Genomic DNA, 26,421 nt, shown 5'->3' with positions numbered 1-26,421 from the left:
AATCCGTGATTATGGGAACTGATGCCACCAAGGGCATTAGCATCAGCAAGAGGAACAGCAGAGCCCCGAGAATCAAAGCTCCGCATAAGCGTGGGAGGTTTTGCTGGATGAGGAGTTTTGGGAGGCAAGCCGGGGAGCCGCAGAGCAACAGCTCTGTGCAAAGGCTCTTGCTGGGGTTTAGCCCCGGTCCGGGTTCCTAAGCCACTGCTGGTACAGATCACGCCTGCAACTCCGCATGTGTAAGCATGAGGATCTCCAGCTACCGTAAAGGCACTGATGATGCAAGCTTTGGGGGTCAAACGCGAGTGCTGCAGCCCCTCTGCTTGGGGTCAGAGCCCTGCGATCACCTCCTGCAGCCCTGCCCCCGAATTTGATTTTCCCACCAAGCTGCCTGCTGGTTTCTGTGGGATGCCCCACAAAGAGGCAAGTGGAGAAAACTCTGCCAAACACCTTCAAGCTAATCTTGCCGGGGGTCCTGGCGCTTGGTGGGGCTTTACCTGTCACTGCCTTGCTTTGGGATATCCACGTCACTGGTCTTCCCCACGTTCAGCTGAACTGAACTTGCAGCAGCAGCAGCTTCCATCGCCCTCCTGGACTCCTGATGTTAAAAAGGGACAAATCACGTTCTCTGTCTTTGGTCAAAGTGGAGATAAGCTGAATGCCCAGCACAAACTTAGCAGTCTGCCCTCCCCTTCTGCCCCTTGGCAGCTATAGGTATTAGTGCAGCAGGGGAGAAACCGTTCACTCCAAAGATTTCGGGGCAGGGGGATTGTGTGTTCAAAACACGATTATGAGCAAATCTTGCCAGCAGCAGCAGCAGCAGCATCACCATCTAATAATAATCATCATAATGATAATGACCTTTGTGAAAAACAACTCGTTTTAAAAATTACACCTGTATTCAACTGTTCAGCTCACTGCTACTTGAGGAAACAAAGGTTACAACGTGGGATCCAGGCTATTGGGATCTATTTCGACTGAGTGCTGATCTTCCCCCAACGTTTCCAGACAAGCTGTAAGAGAAACAGGCAATCTCACAGCCCGACGGAGATGTCCAGCCCCGAGGACCCAGCAAGCCTTACCTCTTCTTCTTCTTCTCCGGCTTCATTTCTGGCATCGTCCAACTTCTTCTTCCTTTCTGGCATAAGGTCATCCAGAAAGCCGAGCTCTCGCTTTGAGAAGCAGAAATCCATCGCTTTCCGGACAAAGACGAGAGCCAAAACCTTCACGAATAAGAGGGAAGATGCGGTGAGCTCAGAGACGATGCCACCTCTCGCTCCAACGCTGCAAACACCCCGCTGCCGAGCGGCGGCAGCTCTTACCATCATGGGAAAGATGATGGCGGCACGGGACACCTTGATGGTCCAGAGCAGGACGAGGCAGGTCAGCTGGATCACCGTGAACAAATGCACCTTTCGCAAGGGCACGTGCCGCAGGTAGATGAAATCCGGCTGGTGTTTCGCCGGCATCCAAAACAGCTTCAAGCGATCAAAGAACTGCAAAATAAAAGGGAAAGGTTGCCACCTTGGGACTGCGGCAAGTTTCTGGCCCTCTCGAGACGTGGAGGCAGTTTGCAGCATCTCGCTTGCCGTCAGAAATCCTGGATCCCACCGCGTTCCTCCTGGGAGCAGCACCCATTTTCCCTTCGCTCCATCTATCAACCGGCTTGCCCCTGAGAGATGCCCACCAAACGGCAACTATTCCATGCCATTCCATTATTAGCATTTCTTGGCCCACTGAATCCCCCAGCGAGGATTTCCACCAGTGGTAGAAACTGCCTTCCCTTTGCACTGAATTCCCCCGCTTTCACGTAACCAAACACTGACCGGCCCTAAACCCTGAAACAGAGAGCGCTGAACTTGCCTGGTCCTCCCAGCCCTATATACCTCCTGTGCCTCCACCAATCTTTTTCTTACACAAAAGAGTTTCATTGCTTGCTCTGCGAGAAGTTCTTCCCATGCCACTGCTTTTTTCCCTGCTGCTACGGAGACAAAATACCAGGGAGCCGACATGCTGCACGCTGTAAAAGAGTCCGTACCTGAATTCCTCTGAGCGACGACACACCCATGTAGAGAAAGACGCCATAAAGCACAGGCATTGGTATAAACTGGGGGGGAAAAGAAAAAAAAAGAAAAGAATGCAATCGTTTCTTTTTCTATATTGCATTTTCAGTATTACCACCCTCTTCCACAGGCACTGCCTAAAATTGCTTGAAGCTTTCCAGCTTCCGTTCAGGCTTAGAGATGGGTCAGATTTTAACCATTAAAGATTTTGTGCGCACGAGTGAGCTAAGGCTCTGCTTTAGGCTGAACTTGGGAGTTACCTCTCCTCAGAATAATCCTATTTTCCAGAAAGGTTGGAGGAAAATAGGCGATTTCACCCGTGCTACCCTATGCCGCATTCTGTGGCGGTAGAAAAACACTTCTGCCTATTCTTGGGGCAACAGGCAAAGGCCACAGGCCTCCTTTTAGCCTAGAGACGAGATTACTTTGTGGGAGGAACGTGCAAGGAAGCCCACGGGGATGACCTCAGTGTGTTTAGCTCCTGGGAACGGCTGCTCCGGGGCGTTTGGGGAGCAAATTGCAGCCAGTAAAGGGCTGCCTGTTTGAAAGAGAGCAGATGTGCTGGTCTGAATATGCTCAACTGTAACCCATAAACATGGGCGGGCCTGAAAGGCACCCGAAAATTCAAGCAGTTGCGTTGCTCGCTCGCCTCGAGCACACCAAACGGGGGCCTGAAGGGCTGCAAAGCCTAACGGAGGCTGGTTCCCACCGTGGGTCAAGCCCCAAGGGTTGGGATCACCTCCTCCTCCTCCGCTCCACAACTAACTACTCAGGCCTGCAGAGAGGGGACTGTTTTTCGGTAACCTCCAACAAGCTCGCGGTTGTTGGGTGGTTTGCATTTTCCTCTCACCTTTAACACGGAAGTGAAGAAGACGGAGCAGCCCATGAGCACAAAGATCAGCAAGCCAGTGACTCTCTGCTCTCGTATCCCCAGAAACTTGGGTTGTTCTCCTGGAGCTGAGCAGTCAGACTCTACTTTGAGGCTATTCACGTGGGTGATGGACAGGACGGTCGCAGCCACAAACCAGGGCAGCCCCATCACAGAGCACACCCCGAGCATCACGGCCACCACAAAAAGGTCCAGGTGGTACCCGCATCCTTTCTGCAGGCAGGAAAACAAGAAACAGAGCATCCCATAGCACAAGAGCAAGGAGAACGTCGCAAGTCAGACTCAAACCCTGCTCGAGCACAAGTCAACTTCTTCAGAATTTAAAACAAGAAATGGAAACGAGTAAGGGTGTATGCAGGCTTTGCACAAGCACCTGGCGTGAAAATCTGGCAGGAGTTCAGACACAAGGGATATGGGGAGCTTGTGCGATACATACTTCTCCAAAAAAAGAACCCCACAACCCAAAACCACCAAACCATTTTTTTCACTCACAAAGAAAATTCTACCACTTGCAAGGAAGGTGTGACTCTGAGTTATCCCTGGCAGCGCATCAAAACAATTCATTCCCCGCACCTGCTGCTGCTGCCATTTTAAAACAAAAATGCGCTTCTATATTGCTCCAAGATTAATTTGCTCCTCCAAAAGGTTGCTCATCTGAACTGCCCTGTCACTTGCTCCCTGCATCATCGTTAATCCAGGAGAGCATCCTGCCACGCAGCCTGACCTTGTCCCAAACCAATGCCTTCAGAAAGCATCGGGAATAAGAGCTTCTCCCCAGACCTGCGGCCCAGAAGGGGCTGGGGCTGGCGTCATCTCTCACAGGCCCTTACCTTCAGCTTGTGCTCCTTCCTGTTCACAATAACGGCACTGATCTGCTGGTCCATGAATATCAAGATGGTGCAGAGCAGAGCTGGGACGAGCGCAGCCAACACCGTCCACCAAGGGTTGGGTCCTATGGGGTTGATGAACCACCCGCGGTCGTCTCTGGTAGGCTGCAACAAAGCCCACACATCAGCATCGTCTCCCAGCCCAGGCACTCCACTGGCTTTCATTTTCCCCTCCCTCCCTGTGTCAGAGCACCTCCCAGCCCTGGCTTCATGTCCCCCTCTCCCGTGGGCTTCAGCAGTGCCAGTCTCCTCTTTGCAAGCACCTCTAGATACTTCTCCTGTAGGCATCTAGTTTTGGGGCCATCTTCTCCTTTCCAGGAGGAAGCAAGGCACTTGGAGGTGGAAGAGGAGATGGTCACACCACCAGCATCTCCTCCAGACTCAGCCCTGCCCTGCCCCGGCATCACCTTGTGGCACCCCCACCTGCCAAAACACCCCATTACCTTGAACGCATGGGGGACCTGGAGCTTCGGCGATGGGATCCCAACCACAAAGTCAAGGAGCACCATGATGACGATGGTGAGGAAAACAGCAAAGTCGCTCACTGTGGACCGTACCTGGGGCAAGGAACCAGAGGTGAAAGGGGCATGACAAACAGGGCCGTAACGTGAGATGCAAGAGTTGCAGACATCCACAACATTAAGGCTGGTTAACCAGATCCCACCACCCCTCTGAGCACGTGCAGCCTGATCCCTTGCTTAGATACTGTTGCTGTGTTTGTCCCTGTGAGATCTGGTGTCAGACAATAAAAAAAGCTTAATTAGGCGGACAAGGGTTGGTTTAAGTCAAAACCTAAAAATAATAAAAATAACATTAAAAATAAGAAAACAGATGCCTGCCACTACAGCTACACTCACAGCTACAATGGCAACAAGGCACTGAGGCATCCTTTAGTCCTCAAAAGGAAGCTCCTCATTTGACTCTACTTTCCGCTCGAGCACATAATGCACAGAAGGTAAGGAAAAAAAACCCCAAACCCCAAAACTTTGGGAAACCTGACTTCCTACTACCTGAGGAGGAAAAAAAAAAAATTAAAAAAAAATCAAACCCCCAAAATCTTCAATCTGGGGCAGGTCACGAGGCAGGTGGGAAATGCTACGATGATTTTGCACTCATGGAAATGAGTGCGGGACATCCAAGCTCTTGGAGAGCTTGGCCTGCAAAGGCCAACGTTTCCCAGCTTGACCAAGGCGGGGCAAATACTGCTTAGTGCTCCAGGAAAGCCATTTTGGGAAACGAGTGTGGAGATGGACGCTGGCCACCATCTTCTGCTTACTCTGGTTGGAAAGTAGTGGCTGGTTTTAAACTTCTTCAAGAAGCTTGACAGGGCAAAGGTGGCGAAGAAGAGGATGCAGCACCAGAGGAACACGTCAGGCGTGTAGGGGCCGTCGCGTCCACAGGCAGGTCCTTGAAACTCCCCACGCAAATACCGACATTCCTGGAGAAACAGAGCGTCAGGACACAAAGGCAGTGCACGTGCGGCAGGGAAACCTCGCATAGCTAGGGGGTTTTGAGGATCTTGGTCCAAGATCCACGACCCTGTAACTGCTCCTGCCAATTATATTTAATTTATTATATGAGCTCCTGCTCATTATATTTAATGAGCAGCAGCAGCAGCTGAACAAGTGACACATCGAACTACAGAGCGGAGAAATGAGATGTGAGGGGACACCATACCACACACCCTCGGCACGTCCTCTGCCTGCCATTTGAGCAATCGTGGCTAGAGAAGACACCAGAGGGAAGAGGAAACACTGGAAACTCTTGGGGATAGAGAGAGAGGGAAGAGGGAAGGAGGGCTAAAGACAACCATGGTAGGAAAGGAGGAGAAGAGACAAATCGTCCCGTCCCAGGGGAGGGCTCGCAGAACCTGGCCAAGAGGGCCTGAAGGCCACCATAAGAGCCTGCCGCCCTAGGCCCGGGCTCTGCTTCCAGCAACAACAGCCTGAGAGGCTGCTCAGACATGCAAATTTATGCATGTACCTACAGACAGCACTGAACGAGAAAGCAAGGCCTGGAGATACTAGGAACCCATTAAGGAGGCCAATTACTATCTTTCAAGCATCAACTTAAGTCCTACAACTTCTACAATAATCAAACCACCCACTACTTAACCTTCCTCCCAGTCAGAAATACTGTCCTGCAACAGGCCTGAGGGGGACGCTTGCTACCCACAACGTTGGGGACCAGGTAGACTGGGACAAGGTGGACTCTCCTCCCCAGGACCAAGCGGGTTAAAACCACACGCTAGATTTAAGCAAGGACTTTTCCGAGCAGCACTAGCACAGTTTGAAGCCCATCATTCCCTGAAGGGCTCTGACTTCTGCACCATGCAAATGCCCCTGGACCCCATGGCCGCGGCGCGAGGAAGCAGTGGCTCGGGGCACTTACGGTCACCGTGAGGTTTTCCCAGGCGATGCCAGACACGTTGATCTTGTTGCTCGCCCAGAAACGCAGCGTTTCGTTGCTGGGATGGGTCGGTGCCTCACACTTACAGCTGGCAGGAGAGAAGCCAAGACAGGGGTAAGGGAAAGGCGATGGAGGTGCAGCCCGGAGCTCCTGCCAAGGGGCAGCAGCTTTCTCAGGGGGAAAGAAACCCACTAGTAGCTGGTGAGGAAGTCCAGCTTGCTGTGCATGTGCACAGGGTAGGTGTCTCGCAGGTGACTCAGCTTCTCCAGAGCCTCGTAGATGAAGATGATGCAGATGAGGGAGGCAAAGGCTTCTTCCGTGAAGCGGGTGACGTAGCACACCAAACAGCTGGCGTCGGTGGCCACCAGCACTATGCACAAGAAGGCGGTCCACAGCCCAATGCACGCCCGCAGAGACAGATAGGAGAGCGTGTACTCCCTGGGAAAGCAAAATGAAACAAAGGCTGGAAAGGCCAGCAAGAGGCCCTGAGCCATGCCTGCCTTCGGGGAAAGCGGGGAGCAATTTTGGAGCGTGTCAAGGCTGCGGATGGGAAATGCAGTTTCCACGTACTACTACAGAGAGCCTCGGGGCTGTGGTGCAGGGGGTAGACCCACAGGAGGAGAGGCCAATTATTTAGTTACCACTGTTTAACAAGGATCTTGTGTTAACACCTTGGAGGCTGCTTGAGGTCAGGTCCCTCTTGGGCCAGGTGGTGTTCTCCCACATCACCCTGACGCCCTAACACTGAAACCAGCTGGGTTTGCACCCAGTCACCTGCTGCCAGCAAGCTGGGGCTTAATAATAAACCTTATGGCAACAAGGGTGGTTTATCTCCCACCAAAGCCATCGCAACAAAAGGACTGTCACTAAAATCTAGCAACTACCCCTAAGAAAAAGAAAAGAAAAGCATCTTTTCTCCATCACTGCCCCCTTCTGAAGGCTCTCGCAGCACCCAGCTGCGGCAGCCAGCCTTACTTGCAGAACTTGTAGAGGATCTTCTCAAACACGAGGACGGGTCCGGTGCTGCCGAGGATGGTGAGAGGTTGGCCGGCAAAGAGGCAATACACCACGCCGGCCATGGACGCGCCCAGCAGTGACTCCATGGCACTCTGTCCGGGGAAGAGAGGCAGCCGTGAGTAAATAAAGCGTTAGGGAGAAACAAAAACCAAAGCCAATTCACTGCAGCAAGGACTTTGGCCTGAGTTTGATCCTCCCCCATGCCCCCCAACAGAGAGAGGTGCTCACTATGTGGCCATTGGTCGCCTCCCCCAGCAGTCCCCCAAAGGTGATGACAGGGGACATGCAGGCACAGTAGAGGAAGAGGAAGGACGCCAGGCACTGCAGGCTCAGACCATCCCGGAAGTCGCTCCAGAACCACGGGGCTTTCCGCTTCACATCCAGGCTCAAACCTCCAAAGAGCCTGCAGGAAGGAAAAAGAAGAGAGTCTGTTCTCTTGGAGGAACACGTTGACTTTGCTTTGCTGCAGAAGGGCAATCACAAGCACAGAGTAACTTTCGTGGCTAAAAAGAAGCACCCTCCTTCATCCCAAATCAAGGAAACCTGCATGCAATGGTGATGGCTGGGGCTGAGCCCAGCCGCCCAGATCTCCCCCCTGCCCAGCCCAGGGGACCAAGCTGGCAATGTGGAGCCCCTTCACTGAACCAGCTAACCCCAAAGACCTGCTAGAAGGGAAGGTGCCTGCTCAGATTTGAGAGGCAAACAGAAAAAAAACCCCAAACTGTTAAAGCTCCCACCTTCCCGTCCGCTGCAGTTCAGGGCCACTGTGTTTCTCCAGCGTGCTGTGAGAAGCACTGTCATCAAGAGCTCCTGGCATCTTCCTTTTTTCCTGTTAAAATGGAAGTAAGATAAAGCTATGGACTTGTAACCACTGGCTTGTCTTGCGTCTGGTCTGGCTCTGTGACTGTGTCAGAGTGGGACCTTGTGAATTTGGGCCCCTGAACAGCATCCCCAGCCGTCCTGCCCGTCCCCCTCGCGCCTCCCACCTGCGAAGGGACGTTTTTCGGGGGCTCGATTCGGATCGATGGATCCCACTCTCCTGGCGGCAAGACCGTGACCTGATCCAGAAACTCGTCGATGCCAGCCACGAGGTCAGCCCCGTTCTTGGCTTTATAGGCAACGTCACGGAAAACCTGCCAATAGAAGACAACCTGGTGAGAGGACAACCCAGCTCGGATGTCCTAACCAGTGCAATAAGCTCTTGGCTAAACGCAAGGCTTTCTCCCCAAAATTTCCTGCTGGAAAGGGCAGGAAATATGCCCCCAAAAGGAAAAATCTGTGCATCGGGGCATTTGTAATCATCTCCCCCACGAGGCCCCCATCCCCCATGGCACACCATACCCTTCTGCTTAAAGAGCAAGAGAAGTTTTACTGGCCCTGGCAATGCCACCACTGGGGACAGCGTGCTGGGGAACCCGGCGAGAAGGATGAGGTGCAGGATGCACCCCGGGTGGGATTTCAGCCTCCAGGATGTGGGGTGATGCAAAGCTGCGTGTTTGCTTTGGGGTGAGAAAGAGGGCTGGGCTATTTGGAGAGCTGCGGGCAGCTGGGACAGCAAATCCTCTTCCTCACTACTTCAGAGACAGGGAGAGCTGAAGAAAGGCAAAAATGACCCGGAGCTATCTCATCTTGTCGCACCTCATCCGTCATGATAGTGGCCATGGACCTGCCGATCTCATGGTACTGATGGGCTTTTCCTTCTGGTCCAAGCAAAACAAACAGGAACCTGGGCAAGAAAAACAAAATGAGAGAGAGAAGAAGGTGTCCTTGCTCCAAGAGCACCCAAGGAAAGCCCTGGCAGCTCCCAGCTCAGAGCGTGGCTCAAGACGGGACACGTAGGCTCAGCGACGCCGCGATGAATTTGAAATTCTTCAAAACCGACGGCAAATTTAATTTGGGGGCCAACTTTCATTACAGTTGGCCAATGGGTTTAAAAGCTACAGCAGGGAATGGAGAAACGAAGGCGAGGAGATGTGGGTGGGGGAAACGTGCTTGCTCCCCCTCCCACTAGCCTTGTTCCCTTGGGACACCAAACTGATGCCTGCAACTTGATGTTTGGTTGGGTGTCTTTTTTACGGAAAAAATTTGCGCTTCTCATTCGCACCTTGTTGGGATGGGAACTTCCGTCATGCCTGAGAGGAGGACAGCCGGGCTCAGGCGGACAAATGCCACGATGGGCTGGTGAAGGAAATCCAGCTCTCCTACGAGCACGTTGGATGCTTCAGCCCCGGTGGGGATTTTCTTCATGAAGTGCAGCTCCGCCTGGGCACGACAAGCGATTTTCAGGCAATTATCCCAAAAGCAAAGCCCACAGCACTCTGCAGCACACTCTGCAGCCAAGTTTGCAAGAGCAAATCTGGCCCTAAAGGCGTAAGAAAGCTACGAGTGTCTCACCTTGCTTAAATCCATTGCTCCGCTCTCAGGGTTCACCCCATCTTTAGCTTCCGCAGCGGTGGGAGAAGGACAAGGGGTGATTGTTTGGGCTGGTAGGAAAAAGAAAGACACTCAGAAAGATGGACAAGGAGCAACTGGGACGCTTCTCCTTTGCCCGGACAAGTCTAATGGGGCCACAGCCCTGCAGAAACCCTCACCTGGCTTGTAGAGGAGGTGCAGGTCTGACTGCCTCTTGCTCACATCAGCAAACGAGCAGACAGCGGGGAGAAGGGTGGTTGTCTTCTCGTTCTGATGGTGGTGCTTCCTCAAAAGGACTTCTCGAACTCGCGCCCGCGTGTGCTCGTCAAACTCCGTGGACTGTTCTTGCTGGGCCAGGATCATATCTGAGGATGGCAAAGGGAAACAAAGCCATCAGAGCAGAAACCCCAACAAGTCCCGACCCCCAAAGCCCCCAGGGAAGGCTGTGCCACACAGGCTGTACCCTAATGCTGGCTCAGCCTTGCATAGCAAGGCTTTTTAATAATGTTCAGCCTTTGCAGCGAAAACGAGAATTTTCTTTTGCTAAGAAACATCACCCAAGTGCTTATTCATCATTCCGCTAAGATAAATATTTCCCATTCTAAATAACGCAATTTTCTTGCCCGACCTGGCCTTTCTGACTCTACACGTTTACCCAAATTATAAGCAATCTATAGCACAGACGTTCCCAGAGTTTCCCGTGCTGATCGAGTGCAATTTGCCGAGCCCAGGGAGAAACGTGCTAAGAACGGCTCCGACTTCTCCAGCCCTTGAAAGGGCTGAATGGAGACCTGCCGCCAGTCAAAGATAACTTCTCCAAAGCGGCTTTTACAATTAACTTCAAGTATCTTCCCCACAGAAATACACTGCTTGGTCATCGCCAGATAAACTCTGCCTTAAAACTCTTAAAAGCTGGATGTTAAGGCAAAAGTAAAAAAAAGAATGTGAGGAAACAGCTTGTAAGAAATAGTTCCTTTAAGGAGGTTCAGCTCTTACGCAGACTCCGTATTTCTAAGAGCAGCCTGCTAAGCCCTGACACACGCTCCTTTTTGGCTGCAGAATATTCTCTAGTGGCTTCTCCAACCCCACAGACTGCTTTCAAAAGGACCCCGTATTGGAATAAAAAAAGGGTGCGATGTTGCACGCCCAGTCTACATCCAAAAACAGCTCATGAGAAAAACACAGTGGCACTTCTGGAAAAGGACGTGCCATTGGGGCAGGGTTTGATTTGGGAGTGAAGAGCACCGTGGCGAGCTGAGCTCGGCTGTTCCCGGAGGGATGCAGCGCCCACGGTACCTGCAATCTCTTCGATGCTGTTGGCACAAATGTCCAGCAGCACCGACCCCTTGCTGATGCAGCTCCTCAGCTCGGAGAGGCTGTGCAAGGACAGCGTGCCAACGTAGGGCTTGCTCCAGCGCTCGCCGCCGTCTTCCACGTCCTCCTCAAACTTCAGCCACCTGCGGACATCGGGTGCGATCAGCCCCATTGCAAGAAAACAGCCCCAGCTCTGCAACCCCTTTGACAGAGCCACGGGGTGGCAAGAGGACAAGGCTCCTCGTGCCGCCACCTGCAGCTGCAAAAGCTTCGCGTCCTGGAGAGGAGAAAGCAGAGCCCACGGGCGCTGCCGGTGCGGGGACTCCTCTCCCACCGCAGCCAAGCAGCGGGGATTTACCTTGCCGTTTCCTTCCACTCGGCATCTCGGCCCTCTTTTACGCAGATCTCATCCAGCTCGGAGAACAAGTGGTGAGGGACGTGCTGCTCGTCCTCCTTGGTCCTGAGAATGAACTGCACCCGCTGGGACGGGGAGCCTGGGGGCAGAAGGCAAAGACCCATCCCGTTACCGCGCCTGAACACAGCTCGTCACGCTCACGTGCAAAGTGGCCATCAGCACCAGTGCAGCCATAAACACTGGGCTGGCCCCTCTCCCCTGCGTCTGTCTGGGCTTGCACAGAGCCGTGGAGAAGGAGAAGCATCTAGTCCACCTCTGCATAAGGATGGGCTGCTTTCCTTCCCCACATTGCCATTTTTAAAGCCAGGATCCCTCTAAGGAAGACGAGCCTAAACCCATTAGGCATTTAACTGCATTAAAAAAAAAAAAAAAAAAAAAAAAAAAAAAGTAAAACTTAGGAAAAAGAGGGCGTTGCGCAATAAGGCCACTACTTTCCCTCGGAAGAACAGCAACTCACTCAAACTAGCCACGGGGACCTGCTTGCAGAAGGCCCCAGCGCCCACGCTGCCCCCAGGAGTTTAGCGAATGCCGCGGTGGGACTTACAGTGGTAGCCCTGCTCCGTCGGGGCAGAGTCCTTCTCCCATTCCCCTTCCCGATGCTTCTGGCTGTGGCGTCGGTGATGCCGGTGGCTCTGCCTAACCAGTGGCATCCGCGCGCCCACGTACAGGGTCCGGTGGCCTGCGAAAAAGCAGCGTTTTTTGCAGCACTCTCGGCATTGCGGCAATGGTTGAGGTGGCCGGTGCCTTGCTAAGCCACGGTTAAATCCCAGGAGCAACGCCAGCTTCCCTTAATGTTATTTTCACTGGACCTCCTTTTTTCCAAGCCTATTTTACTCGAGCTTTGCAACAGCACAGCAACAACAAGTGTTGGCTCCGGGTCATCTAAAAGTGCCCCCAGAGTATCGGACCTCTTCTCAAATTCCAGCTTCGGCTGGACAACACTCAGACTTGCTCATTAAGCAGCAACACAAGCTAATTCTTTTCAAAATCGCTGTACGGCACGAGGCGACAAGAGACGATCAAATCAGTCCCATCGTAATGAACTCCAGGACAAAAAAAGAAAATCACAGCCCCGCGTCTGCAGCCCTGAAATGATTCTCCTGACATGATTCTCCTGACCTCTCCAAGCCAGAAGCAGCCTCTGCGAGGAAAAAAAGCCGTGAATTATCGAGCCCCATGGCTACAACTCACACCGTGGCCTCCCGGGGGGCTTCTTCCCTCCGTTTAAAAAGCCGTAATAGTAAAAAACGTGACAATAACTGTGCTGCTTTATTGAGAAGCGCGGCACGTTTTGCTGCACATGATGTGACACCCAACAAGGCACACAGGAGAGACTTTGTGCAATGGGAAAACGCACTGGGCTGGTGGCTCCTCTACCAGGATCTCAGCAGAGACTCACCTTCCAACTCCTCCTTCTCATAGCGAACACTGACAGCGTTGCTCCTTCTTCCCCGGTCAATCACTGCCTCCTCGTCATGTCTCTGTTTAGCAACGACAAGAAGGGAAAAGTTGGGGCTGGGGGTGGAGAGCTCCCTTACGTCCTCCCAGCCATCATCCACCCCTGCGTCCACGCGAGTCCACGAGCCATCACGCCTCTGCGTGCCTCCTCCTCCTTCAGGCACAGCCCTAAAACCACGGACTTGTAGGAGGTTTTTCTTCCCATATGCAAATAAAACAGCCCATAACATCACCTGTACTGTATACCACGAGAGTCTGGACGTATTTAATACAGCAGGAGAGGGATGAGTGTTTCAGACCAAACAAACCCACCTCCTGCTTTGATCTTGAGGTTCCTGTCTAAAAAAGTGATTTCCAAACTGGAAAAAAAAACCCCAACCCACAAAACTGCACTTTTGAGCCCCGGCCGTGCTACCTGTAACTCTTCCAGAAGTGTCATTTTGTAACCCCCGTTGGGGTTCATCCTCACGTCAGTCACTGGGTTTTGGGGACAACTGAACCTCCAGGTCAGTCAGGGGGCCCGATTCCCCAGGGACTGATGGAGTAGCCCTCACGGGAGGAGCTAAGCGGCACCCAGTGTGCACCAACTCCAGAGACACAATAGGGACCATTATGAAATCACAAGCTATGATGCGGATCCAGGCAGCTACTTAAAGCCACGCACCCCTAGACCCTTCCCGCTTGGAAAACTTAGTGCCTGGGGAGAAGCCAGCTCTGCTTTGAGCAAAAACTCTCCAGAACAGAGAAACTTCCTGCATGAGAGGTATCAGGCTCAAAAGTGTGCAGAAGGAAAACCCTTCACAGGCTCGTTCGCCCTCCTGAGAAGCAAAGCCCATTAGCAGCAGCATGTTTTCTCTCTTTTTCTTTCTAACAGTAGAGCTGAAGCTCTAGCATCCTGAGGATAACAGGAGGTACAAATACGGTAGGGAAAAAGAATATCTTACTGGATCAATGGGTAGATTCAGAAAAAAACCCTGCTACACAGTAGTTTATCCTGACTGCTAGCTAGAACCGAGAAGACTGCTTTCTCCACCTGGTTCCGGTGGAACATACTACCCGTCTAGGACGGCTGCATCTGAGGAACAAGAATTAGTTATCTGCAATACAAGGAATAACAATGAGTCATTTTGTGTCATGATATTCATCAGACTGCACAGAGAAACAAGAGACAAATGCATTTGAATAACCATGTCTTGTGTTACGTTTTAACCACTTAACATTCCATGAGAAATACCCCAAGAGCTCAAGAAGAAAGAGCAGAAAGACAGGAGACAGGTGAAAGCCTAGAGCACCAGCTAGACGGAATGAAAGACCCTCTTCCTTCTCTGAAGCTTCAGCAAGGCTTCCTTCACCTGCTTGTTCCTCCGACTGTAAATGACGGGGTTCAAACTGGGGCTGACGAGACTGCAGAAAAGGGAAAGAACTTTCTCCCTCCCAGAGGAGTTACCGCTCCCGGGCCCCGCGTACATGAAGATGGCGTTTCCATAAAAGACACCCACCACGGTCGGGTGGGAGCCACACGTGGACAAGGTTTCGTGCCATCCTGGCACAGAGCGGATGCGCAGATCGGTGGCCGGGGTGTCCAGGGAGGAAATCAGGATTAAGGCTAAAGGCAAGAGGAAGAAGCACACACAAACAGCAAAGATCAGGACTTTATTGGCAGGAGCGGCAGTGCAGGCCAGCTTTAAGACAGCAAGAACTTCACAGGAGAAGTGGACAACCTCGCAGGGGCCGCAGAAAGGCAGGTGTAAAGCCAGAGAGGCTTGCAGTGTACCAAATACGAACGCCAAAGCCCACAAAACCGTGGCAAGGCTGAGGCGCAGCCTCCAGATCATGATGAGGGCATAGCGCGGGGGGCGGCAGATTGCCACGTAGCGAACATAAGACATCACGGCCAGCAGCACGCACGCTGTAAGTGCAAAGATTAAATACAGATGGATCTGTGCCCCACACCCAGCAACGGAGAGGGTTCTGCCTTGTCCAAGGAGGCTCCTTAGCATACGGGGGACATTGCTGGAGGCGTAGCAGATGTCCCCGATGGAGAAGTGGCAGAGGAAGAAGTACACGGGGCTGTGGAGGCAGTAGTCCAGGCAGATAAGCAGAAAGACAAGTGCGTTTCCCATCAGAGTGGCAGAGCAGAGGGCAGAGAAAAGGCCAAAGAGGCAGCGCTGCAGGGCTGGGGTGCTGCAGAACCCCAGGAGGACGAATTCTGTGACGGTCGTTTCATTCTGCACGCTGTGCTGGAGGTGAGGCAGCACAAACTGCGACCACGGAGTTCTGGAAGCGAAGGAGCAAGGAAAAGGAAAGAAAAAGGAGAGTTTTCCTAAGAATGTTGTGTCCTTCTTTACTCTTTACGCTGCAGCTCCCTTCTCCCTGTTTTTCCCTCTGACTCCAGTGAAAGGTGCGTACTACCCTCCCCATGCTGAGCGACGTACATCTGAATTGCAAGCTCCAATCTCTCTGCAAACTTTGAGCAGTTTGACCAATCTCGCACAACTTTGCTGCCTAGCTTGCCCTTGAAGTCCTTCTTTTCCTGGGTTGGTTTTGGGTTCTTTTTGCAGGGGGTGGGGAGGGGCAGGGTGTGGTGTCGCTGTTGGAGAAGATAAGATGATGAAGATTGCAGGTGTCGATTAAGGTGAAGTCAGAACAACTTCAAAGCAGCTATTTTAAATTAAGTCCATATTAAAAGGAATGCACAGTTCACAGAATAATTCCAGTTTTACCATTAAACCAACCAGCGTTTCCAAGCCACTGCTGTGTCCTCTTTACCTTCGTGAAATGCATTCCTATTGAATCCTGCAGTTGCTTGATCCAACTCCCCTTCCCAGCAGGGAGGCTACTGCAGGCCCGGGAAGGTCAGGCAGAACGTCACCTTGGTTCCTGCTGTGCAGCTGCTCGCCGTTACCAGTTTCGCAGGGTGCTGGTCAAGGTCCCTGGGCATCCCCTGGCACTTGTCTCCACGCGGCTCTCTGGTCTCCAAGATCTTCCGCCACTTCCAGGATATTTCCTCCAGCCAGGATCTTCACCTTTTCCTTCCTGGGTCCCTTTCTTCTCTTCAAGATCCCTTCTTCTTGCTGGGAACCCTTCTTTTTGCCACCACCTCTTCTTTCTGGAACCCCACGCCCCCACTTTTCCCAATCTAAGTTGTCTATGTGAGCAGTACGAGGCCTGATCAGCCTCCGAATTAAGGCTTCTGGCTCCTAGCTCTGTATTAACTGTAGGATTCGGGACATGCCACTTTTGCTTATTCCAGGTGTTACCCAAATTTACAACCAGCCCACGCTGGCTGCGTGTAGCAAGAAGCAGGCTTCTGCTTGACAGCTCAGAATTCAGTTTCAGACATTCACACGCACAGACCTTGCCACACACGTGCACCCCGTCACGTCTTGCCTGGTAACCTTCACAGTTTGAGCCAGTTTTTTGTCTACGGCCGGGCTTCAGAGGCAGGGCATGGCCACAGAAGCGCATCCCCCCCGTCAGTCTGTGAGCTGAGCAAGGGAGACTCAATACTTGTCTGGTGAGCCTCATACCCAGGCAATGTGGGCGATCCCTCTCCTGCGACAGCCCTGGCAAAAGCCACAGCAGGGTGCTCCCTTGCCTCTGCCTAGGTCACTGGGGTTCCCCTGCCTGCCATTGCTCCTTTGTCCTCCTCTGTGTTTGTGGAGATGAACCTTTAACCACACAACCTAACACCTACAACGCCGGGAAAAAGAGAGGCTGCAGAGGGTCCAGCGGGGAAGGTCGCCGATGTACAATGCTCTTTGTGAGAGGCAGCACACCCAGCTCACCTCCTTGCTCCTGAGCTGCTCTATCGGAAGCACTGCGTGCAGGACGCTCTGCTCAACAGGCTGTGTCTGTCTCTGACTGCCTTGTCCTTGCTACAGCACCGTGTGCTGGGGGAACGCCACGGAGAGCAAGGAGGATGCTCTTTCCCCAGGAGCAACGGAGGGTGCTCAGCTGAGTGCTGCTGCAGGGGCCAAAGTGGGGCAGGCAGGCAGGCAGGGGAAGGCAGGAACGAGGGAGCTGGGAGTAACCGGCCAGTCTGGGAGATGCCCGAGAGGCTCGAGAACCCTGTAAGCACAGGACAAGCTTAGAGGAGGAGGTTCAACATGAGGCCCTGTGCTTAACCATCCCCTCCAGTTCTGGACCTTCTCTGCTTCCCGAGTTACCGTGCAGTTTAACAGCCTGGTGCAGAGATCCTGACTGGGAGATCACTGTACCTCCAGGACTTAGGGATCCACCTAACAGTTAACCTGAGCGGGTGCAGGTCTGTGCCGCGCTGTACCTACAGCGTGGCCTTCAGGCTGTGTCCCTACACATGTCCCTTGGCCGCAGGATAAACGGAGCTCGTTGACTGTAACAGAGGAGCCTCCAGGCAGCTCCTGCTTGGTACCAGCGAGTACACCACCTGCGCGGCCCTGCCGTTATCTAAAGTACAGCAAGAAGTCCGCGCGTGAACATCCTTTATGCATAGAGTTGTTTTCTTCTAAGAAAAGTTGTATAACACCGTGAATGACCAAAAGGAGGAACTTCTCCACAGGCAGGATCTGTACAGTGTGCCAAGGGAAAATCCATCTGGGGTCTGCCCAATGCTGCATGAACGCAGGGTCCCCAGCATCTGAAGGGACCTAAGATTTACTTGCTACCTAGATGCCTCTTCTTGCTGCCTGTACGCCTTCTTCCTGGCTACCTCGCCTCCCAAGATCTTGCCCACCCCCCGCCTACTGGGGAGGGGGGGAATGTTAGAGAGACAGCCTCGATGCTGTGCCAGCACTGCTCAGCCATGGCCAAAACACTGCTGTGTTATCAACAGCTTTCTAGCTACCAGTACAGAGCACAGCACTACGAGGGCTGCTGTGGGGTAAAGGAACTCCAACTCAGCCAGACCCAATACAGAAGGAAAGTGGAGGAACAACAGAGGGGGCAGCCCAGGGACACAGAGCCCCAGGTCTCATCTGGCCGCTCCTGTGACCATACGGTGTATTCAAAATCAAATACCTGAAGTGCTCCCTTAGATGCAGTTTACAGCCCGGGGACAAGAAAGTGGCAGTTCTGCATTTTGCAGCTTCCAGGCTGATGGCAGAGCCAAAGCAAAAAAAAAAAAGAAACCAAACCAAACCAAACCAAGAGAGGTAAAACTGGAGCGCAGGGAGCAAATGCTTTTCTTTCACCTTAGGCCAACTGCTCAGACGCTCTCTATGCTGCCCTGCCACAGAGGGCATCCCTCTCGTACCAGTAAGAGACATAAGAGTGAATTAAAGCCAGGACCCCAAACCAGAACAAAAACCCGGTCGTGATGAAGAAGAAAGTGGAGAATGCATCAAATATAACAGAAAATTATTTTGGACGTTCCCAGTTTACATTTGGAAAAAAGAGAAAAAAAAAAAGAAGAGGAATTAGGTATTAAAAGAGCAGCACTGAATGATAAAGCAGTAGCAGTCCCTCTACCACTACAAACCCACACCCCCACATGCACGTACGCACGCAGACTTAACACCACCAAACTCCCATTGACTGTGACGTTCACCTCAGCTTGCTGGTCTAGAGATACTGAATGCCTGAAGCACACCAAGGATAACTGAAAACGTCTGCATGGCTTTAATGGGAATCCTCCAACTGAAACAAAGCGCTTTCTCCCTCCGTCTCCGTTGGCACATCCCCAAGTCACGCTCTCACTCCTCTCCTTCAAAGTCAAGATTCCTAAACGTGAAAAGCGGGAGTGGGGAAAGGCGAAGGGAAGAGAAAAAGAAGGAGAGCATCATCAGTGGAAGACCTGCCAGCTGCTGCTGATTCAGCCCTGTTCGGGGGACCACCCCAGCAGAGAGGAGCTGGTTTGCATGCCACGGTCCTCACTGCCTGTTCCCAGGGACAGGCCGTTTGCTCAGCCTTGCCGGCCAAAGCGTGGGAAAAGCATAGGCGTGCGCCGTCGCTTGCAGAGGAGCACGGTCACGTTCACGTGCAATCCTTTACCTTTTTCCTCCCTGGATTCAAAGGGTTTCTGTCTTCAAAGTGAGAGCCTTCCATACGGTCGTTTGTGACATTTCATCCAGGGTAATAATCTCAGAAAGATCAGTCCTGCAATAAATATTTTACATAGCAATCCGTGATTATGGGAACTGATGCCACCAAGGGCATTAGCATCAGCAAGAGGAACAGCGGAGCCCCGAGAATCAAAGCTCCGCATAAGCGTGGGAGGTTTTGCTGGATGAGGAGTTTTGGGAGGCAAGCCGGGGAGCCGCAGAGCAACAGCTCTGTGCAAAGGCTCTTGCTGGGGTTTAGCCCCGGTCCGGGTTCCTAAGCCACTGCTGGTACAGATCACGCCTGCAACTCCACATGTGTAAGCATGAGGATCTCCAGCTACCGTAAAGGCACTGATGATGCAAGCTTTGGGGGTCAAACGCGAGCGCTGCAGCCCCTCTGCTTGGGGTCAGAGCCCTGCGATCACCTCCTGCAGCCCTGCCCCCGAATTTGATTTTCCCACCAAGCTGCCTGCTGGTTTCTGTGGGATGCCCCACAAAGAGGCAAGTGGAGAAAACTCTGCCAAACACCTTCAAGCTAATCTTGCCGGGGGTCCTGGCGCTTGGTGGGGCTTTACCTGTCACTGCCTTGCTTTGGGATATCCACGTCACTGGTCTTCCCCACGTTCAGCTGAACTGAACTTGCAGCAGCAGCAGCTTCCATCGCCCTCCTGGACTCCTGATGTTAAAAAGGGACAAATCACGTTCTCTGTCTTTGGTCAAAGTGGAGATAAGCTGAATGCCCAGCACAAGCTTAGCAGTCTGCCCTCCCCTTCTGCCCCTTGGCAGCTATAGGTATTAGTGCAGCAGGGGAGAAACCGTTCACTCCAAAGATTTCGGGGCAGGGGGATTGTGTGTTCAAAACACGATTACGAGCAAATCTTGCCAGCAGCAGCAGCAGCAGCAGCATTACCATCTAATAATAATCGTCATAATGATAATGACCTTTGTGAAAAACAACTCGTTTTAAAAATTACACCTGTATTCAACTGTTCAGCTCACTGCTACTTGAGGAAACAAAGGTTACAACGTGGGATCCAGGCTATTGGGATCTATTTCGACTGAGTGCTGATCTTCCCCCAACGTTTCCAGGCAAGCTGTAAGAGAAACAGGCAATCTCACAGCCCGACGGAGATGTCCAGCCCCGAGGACCCAGCAAGCCTTACCTCTTCTTCTTCTCCGGCTTCATTTCTGGCATCGTCCAACTTCTTCTTCCTTTCTGGCATAAGGTCATCCAGAAAGCCGAGCTCTCGCTTTGAGAAGCAGAAATCCATCGCTTTCCGGACAAAGACGAGAGCCAAAACCTTCACGAATAAGAGGGAAGATGCGGTGAGCTCAGAGACGATGCCACCTCTCGCTCCAACGCTGCAAACACCCCGCTGCCGAGCGGCAGCAGCTCTTACCATCATGGGAAAGATGATGGCGGCACAGGACACCTTGATGGTCCAGAGCAGGACAAGGCAGGTCAGCTGGATCACCGTGAACAAATGCACCTTTCGCAAGGGCACGTGCCGCAGGTAGATGAAATCCGGCTGGTGTTTCGCCGGCATCCAAAACAGCTTCAAGCGATCAAAGAACTGCAAAATAAAAGGGAAAGGTTGCCACCTTGGGACTGCGGCAAGTTTCTGGCCCTCTCGAGACGTGGAGGCAGTTTGCAGCATCTCGCTTGCCATCAGAAATCCTGGATCCCACCGCGTTCCTCCTGGGAGCAGCACCCATGCAGTGCTCTCTCTACCATGAGGAGATCAAACACCTGCAGGCTGCTCAGAAACGTACGCACACTACTGGCAGTGCTGTCCAAAGGGATTACACTGAGGGAAAGAGCTTGATCACAGACAAGAGCAACGTTTCAAGCATCTTCTGAACACCACACAACACCACAAGACAGACAACACACCTTCCTCTCCAAAATCAACACAGAGAACAAAACAAGGAGGAAGGTTAATCCTCCTGGATCTGACACTATTCCAGCAGAATGCTAATAAGGAAAGCTAAAGAAACAACTGCATTTCAATTCAACCCAAAATAAAGTCATGCAGCAGAATTTCAAAGACTCATCCTACTTCTCCAAAGGAAAAAGGAGACTAGTGTGGCATGAGATTTAATGCAGCTTCAGGTCTGGAGACAGCCTAATTCGCGTGGTGTTCATAGCACAGTCTCTTCAATTCTGCAGCAGCTAACAACAGTCACTTCCAGAGTAAAGCCAGGCCCTGGCAATGCCTGTACACATCTCATTGCAAAAGCAAATTCACTCACACTCATAAAACCACTCTCTAGCTCCCTGGCTGCCAACCCCAAACGCGCTCCCCCGCAGGAGCTCCCCGGACCCTGCTCGGGCCACCAGGGCTGGGCTCAGGAAGGAGTTTTTTCCCCCAGGCAGATTGCCACAGGTCCCGGGGGGGTTCGCCTTCCTCTGCAGCACTGAGCACAGCCCCTTGCCGGGGTCCTCGGGGCCATTTCTGGCCAGCGAGTCCCTGCTGTCGCAGGAGCAGGAGTCCAGCTGTGCCCTCCAGCCCTCCGCCTCTCTTCCCTGGGCCAGCTTGGCAGGGGAACCTCACAGACCTCCACGTCTCCAGGTCACCTGCAAAACAAGGAGCCTCAAGGAAGCCGACTCTTCCCTGCTGCTTTTAAGCTGGTACACTTCCGTGGGGAGAAGAGAAAGCCTGGGGGTGTGGGGGGGTGTCTTACCTATCTATCTATACTAATCTGTCTAAAGCTGCTGGGAGGGAATGAAGATGAGGGAGCCAGGCTCTTCTCAAGAGTGCCCACTGAGAGCACCAGAGGCAACAGGCACAAATTAAAACACATGATATGCTCCAGCTGCACATGAGAAAACAACTTTTTCCTGTCCACGTGGTCAAACACTGGCACAGGTTGCCCAGGGAGTTTGCAGAGTCTCCGTCCTTGGTGATGTTCAAAACCCAAGGGCACACTGTCCCGGGCAACCTGCTCTAGGTGAGCCTGCTTGAGCAGGCCGGTTGGACCAGAGGAACTCTACAGGTCCCTTCCAGCCTCCACCCTCCTGTGTGAGTCTGTGCTTTGGTTTCACTCCTAAAGCACCTGAACTCAGCCCTGATGCCTACTGGAAAGGGTGCTGGGGCAAGGCACGATCCCAGACTCCTTCCCGAGGGTTCATCACAAAACCCCATCTACCTAGTCCAGAATATCATATGGCAGACACACTCAGAAGAGAGAAAAGATCCTTTTATTGCAAACATCAACTGCAGCGGGGGGCGGGCCCAGGAGTCACAGGGCTTCAGCCAGTAACAGGGAAACGGCACCTACAACAACAGAGTCAGAGAGCACTGATAAACCCATGAAGGCAGGAATAGGCAGGACTTGGTTCCCCTTTCTTTAGGGAACACCGTTGATGAGGAATTGCTCATAGCCCAGAAGAGAGAGCTATGGCTGGCATCAACCAGGGGACGGCTCTGGCGCCTTATCCCCATGGGTAATGCCCTTAGAGACCTGCGTGCGTGCACAGATGCACAGGGCCCCTGTGCCACGCAGCAGGGCTCGATGGGGAGCCCCTGGGGAGCGGCCATGGAGTTATTTCCAAGCCCTGCGCAGCACAGTCCCTCACCAGCGAGTCGGACTGACTTGGAGCAGCGCTGAGAGTTGGGAAAGATGGGCAGCAGAGCCTGGTACACACCTGGGCTTCTTGACCTGCTGGACCTTCCTGCTTCTTTTAAGTCCCCATCACTTTCTCTCTTCCTTCTTTTCTTTTCTCGTTGGCATTCCTTCTCCTCTGCCCAGGCCTGTTTTCTCTTTCTTTTCTTTCCATTTTCCTTTTCCTGGGGGGAGCCTGCAAACCTTTCCATCCCACAGTATGATTAGGTAGGTAAAGCCAGGATCAACTAGAATCAGTTCTTGATTTACCCAAAGCTGACTCATTTTACCTTCTTTCCTCTGAAACGCTCTTTAGTCCTTCTGTGCATCCCAGGGAGTCTACTGTGGTCCCTGGGGTGGTTGCAGCCAAAGCAACGGGTGCCTACAACAGAAATGTCAGAGTCAGCAGGTGGCAAGGGACACCCTGGAGTAGCAGGTGACTGTTTGGCAAAATGCTGCCTTAGCCCTACAGAGAAGATCCCTTCGGCTGGTTTGCATTAGCCCTTTCTTCCAAGGGCCTCACTTTGGAACACAGGGTTCACACGGGTGTGTGACACTCGGTTTGTTTCTGGCAGCTCAACAAACACGGGGATACTGTGTCTCGGGTAGGAGGGTAGCTCCTGATGGAGCTGCCATACCTCTGCCGTTTCGGACTCCACCACCGCGTCTCCCCCAGCTTCTTTGAGGACGTCCAGCAGAGAGGCGGGTGGTGTGTGCAGCAAGGCTTCTGCCTGGTGGTCCTTGTCTGCTCTGCCTGCAGGGCCACTTTGCTCTTCCAAATGCAGCTCTAGAAAGGAAAAGCACGTGCAGCAAAGTGACTCCTTGGAAGTAAAGCACACCTAAAGCAAAACCCACCCAAAGCCCTACACCAGCTGTCTTCTTGACGTTGAGGTTTCTGGTACCCCAAGCCCCAGCCCGGGACAGCCCTCAGTTCCTCCTCGTACCTGTGGCTCTGTCCATGGGTGCTGGCGACTCCCCGGCTGATGGACAGGAGCGGCCAGCCATCTCCTCCACAAAGATGTCACCGCAGTTTTCAATGAGAAACGCCACCAGCACGTTCACCTGCACACATCAAACCCTTGGGCTCAACCCAGGTGCCTGAAAATGTATCACGCAGCCTTTCCCACTCCCGACCCTTGCCTCTGCGCAGGCGGCTGTGGTTGTGGGGCTGCTCTTGCAGGCAGCTACCCCACCGGCATTTGCTCAAGAGAGGAGGCAGCCAGGGACCTCTGAGCAGCCAAGCTCGGATGGGCCGGCAAGGCTGCAGCCGGCTGCTCAGTACAGCGCACCTTCTCAGTCACAGCCAGCATGGCCTCGAGGGGGAGCAGGTCCTCGTGAGGTGCGCTCAGCAGATTTGGCCCAAGGCAGATGGCCAGGTTGCTGGCGGTCATTCTGCTGCTGGAGGCGTTGTGGCTGATGTGCTGGAGGAGGGCCAGCAGCCGCTTGAGGAGGAGGAGATTGGCTCCAGGCAACTTCTCGGCCACCCTGAGGGAACAGGAACTCAACGTTAATAGAGAAGATGCTGCCCACAGCCGTCCCCAAAGGTTGCCCAACGCAGGGGGGTTGCGCGGCTTTCCGGGTGCTCTCAGCCAGCGGTCAGTGCTCCTGCGCTTCAGGAAGGAAGCACGGCCTTGCTTCCCAGCTCCTCATTTCACCCAAGCCCAGGCAAGGGAAGGCTCCCTGTCCATGCCCTTTCCCCCAAAATCTAAGCCCACCCCAGCAAAAGCAAGCTGTCAGAAGACACAGCTTTTTAAGGAGACCGTCCCTTTTCAGGCAAGTCCCAGGCCTCTACCAGGCCCTCCTCAACAGGCAGGCTGCTGCCCACACTTACGCTTTCAGCTCTTCAACTTTCTCCTCCTTGCCGCTCTTCTGCATCGCTGCCATCCAGTCCTCGTAGAGGTCTGTCACGAGGAGCTTGGCGGGGATGCTTCGGAGGAAGTCCTGCAATGCCAGGGGCTCCAGGTGAGCCTCTGAACACTCCAGGCCAGGCAGGAGCTCTTCCAGCTGCAGGTCAGAAGCGCTCACCTTCAAGATGACGGCCAGCAGCAGCGCAGGCTGGCTGCCCAGGTCGACATCCGCACCGTGGTCCAGGGCCTCCCGCAGCTCACGAAACTCTGTCCCGCCGACAGCTCTTCGGAATACCCCTTCTGTCAACGGTCCTTCCTTGTGCAGGAGAGCCAGCATCTCCTGCAGGAGCAGCAGGAGAACAGCTGCTTGGCTGAGAAGCTGCCTTCCAACAGCAGTGACCAAAGCACTGCCCCAGATCCTGCTCCTTTCCCCCTGCAAAGGGGGCTGGCACCAGAAGCATCTTCTGGGGGTGAAGGGCCCAATCCCCCATCCCCGGAGCTCCTGGGGACACCCACCTCCCCTCTGGAGCAGCTGGAGGGAGGGCTGGGGACCCCCCGGCCAGGCTGGTTTACCTGGATGGACTGGGGCAGGGAGCCATCCTCCCCGCAGAGGGCTGCCAGGGGCTGGCCAAAGAGCGCCCTGCTGCAGCCGGAGCCCGTCTGCCCTGGCGCCTGGGCAGCAGCTGGGGTCCTCTGCAGAGCAAAGGGCCAGGGCAGCCCCATCCTCCTCCTCCTCCTCCTGCTGCTGATGCTGTTCCCTCCTTCTGAAAAGGAAAACGGAGCAAGAGCGCGTCAATGGAGACAGCCGGGCCAGCACTCCCGGAGCCTGCCCTGCCTGCAGCACGGTGCTGAGCGGTGCGGCAGGATGGGCAGGGAGCCAGCAGCTGGAACCACAGCTCCAGCTCAGCGGCTCCAGCTCGGAGGCTCCTGAGAGCTGGCGTGCCACCGGGACAACCTGTCCCAGCCCTCGCCCTGCCCTCCTCCAAGCTGTGGGCAGCAGGAGAGGCTCTGGGTCCCCGCGGAACCACGTCCAGCGGCTGCTGCCCAGCGGGTGTCCTTGCTCGTCCAGGTGACGTCCTCCCTTAGGGTGCCGCACCTGCATGGCGACACTCAAGGGACAAGTGAGCACAGCTCAACCATTTGCAGGACAATGCGTTTCTTTCCAGAACTCACCTGGTGAGCGGCAAAGTCCCCCAGCTTTGATAGACGGGGCTATCGGTGGCCCTTGCTTGGGATGATCCTGCAAGAAGCAGGCTGCGCTTAGAGAGCAGCCCCGCAGCAGAAAGGGCCACCGGCAAGCTGCCACCCGGCACCAGCAGCCTGAGCGCGGCAGAGCTGGGACCCTCTGCCCTCCTGGGCTCTCTGACCCACACGGCAGGTTTCCCCCCAGCGCCGCCAGCGAGGATGTGCTGGCATGCCTGGTGCCTCCCCAACCCTCTACGCTCCCCGAGTGGCACCGGGGGACGCTCCCTCCCTCCATCTCTGCCTTACAAGCTCACCCCGCTGGCCGCAGACGCCGGCACAGCCAGAGGCGGGTGAAAGGCAGCCCTTCTCACCTCGGCCTGGTCCTCCATCAGCCTCTCCAGGCTCCTGGCGCTGAATGTCCTCCACTGGGCAAGAGAGAAGGAGCGGAGGAAGGTGAGCAGCGATGCCTCTGCTGCTCGGCTGGAGGACCAGGGCTCGGGGACAGAGCCCAGACCGGGCAGGCACTCACGGCGTGGCGGCGGCTCAGCTCCTTCTCCAGGGGTCTGAGGGAGGGGAGACAGGTCACGCGGGCTCTCTTTGCTCCTCCTGGTGTCCTGTGCACCGGCAAGGGACAGGGAGAGAGCTAGCTGAGCCCCAAGCTGCCCCTTCTCTCCTGTGAGGCAGCTCTGCCCGAGAGCTACCCGCAGCCGTGAGGGCACCTCTCCCCAGCTGGGGAGCTGTGTTCCCCCACCCGGCTGCGCCTGCAGCATCCCCCCCGGCTTACCCCAGCAGTGTGCCCACCCACAGCTCCTTCAGTGCCTGGGAGCTGCAGAAAGAGAGGAGAACCAGCGTCAGGCCCCGCTGCCCCACAGCCCATGGGCAGAGGCGGGCGCCTGCGC

The 26,421-nt window shown here is 54.0% G+C and overlaps 1 protein-coding gene across 1 annotated transcript in view; it reads right to left on the bottom strand.

Annotated features, from left to right (window-relative positions):
- Positions 1–1,094: 1,094 nt before the first annotated feature.
- The window catches only part of LOC138684228 (electroneutral sodium bicarbonate exchanger 1-like), a gene marked incomplete at its 3' end in the record, with an annotated part of 38,690 nt that continues 13,363 nt past the window's right edge, over positions 1,095–26,421 (bottom strand). The window contains exons 3-31 of the mRNA XM_069777935.1: positions 26,307–26,348; positions 26,052–26,136; positions 25,293–25,433; positions 24,528–24,677; positions 24,322–24,431; positions 23,780–23,975; positions 23,435–23,495; positions 23,129–23,277; positions 12,806–12,986; positions 11,939–12,085; positions 11,350–11,485; positions 10,974–11,134; positions 9,857–10,042; positions 9,660–9,748; positions 9,370–9,527; positions 8,904–8,991; positions 8,252–8,398; positions 8,003–8,094; positions 7,494–7,593; positions 7,224–7,357; positions 6,441–6,686; positions 6,231–6,336; positions 5,116–5,277; positions 4,283–4,396; positions 3,783–3,944; positions 2,914–3,165; positions 2,039–2,107; positions 1,323–1,496; positions 1,095–1,223 (exon numbers count right to left, since the gene is read on the bottom strand). Coding sequence (XP_069634036.1) covers positions 1,095–1,223; positions 1,323–1,496; positions 2,039–2,107; positions 2,914–3,165; positions 3,783–3,944; positions 4,283–4,396; positions 5,116–5,277; positions 6,231–6,336; positions 6,441–6,686; positions 7,224–7,357; positions 7,494–7,593; positions 8,003–8,094; positions 8,252–8,398; positions 8,904–8,991; positions 9,370–9,527; positions 9,660–9,748; positions 9,857–10,042; positions 10,974–11,134; positions 11,350–11,485; positions 11,939–12,085; positions 12,806–12,986; positions 23,129–23,277; positions 23,435–23,495; positions 23,780–23,975; positions 24,322–24,431; positions 24,528–24,677; positions 25,293–25,433; positions 26,052–26,136; positions 26,307–26,348 — 3,967 coding nt within the window. The remainder of the gene's footprint in view (positions 1,224–1,322; positions 1,497–2,038; positions 2,108–2,913; positions 3,166–3,782; positions 3,945–4,282; positions 4,397–5,115; positions 5,278–6,230; positions 6,337–6,440; positions 6,687–7,223; positions 7,358–7,493; positions 7,594–8,002; positions 8,095–8,251; positions 8,399–8,903; positions 8,992–9,369; positions 9,528–9,659; positions 9,749–9,856; positions 10,043–10,973; positions 11,135–11,349; positions 11,486–11,938; positions 12,086–12,805; positions 12,987–23,128; positions 23,278–23,434; positions 23,496–23,779; positions 23,976–24,321; positions 24,432–24,527; positions 24,678–25,292; positions 25,434–26,051; positions 26,137–26,306; positions 26,349–26,421) is intronic.

This window comes from Haliaeetus albicilla, unplaced genomic scaffold (assembly GCF_947461875.1).
Source record: "Haliaeetus albicilla unplaced genomic scaffold, bHalAlb1.1 scaffold_58, whole genome shotgun sequence".
Taxonomy (NCBI): domain Eukaryota; kingdom Metazoa; phylum Chordata; class Aves; order Accipitriformes; family Accipitridae; genus Haliaeetus; species Haliaeetus albicilla.
Note: the sequence above shows the minus strand (reverse complement) of the source record. Positions and strands in the feature narration are given on the sequence as shown.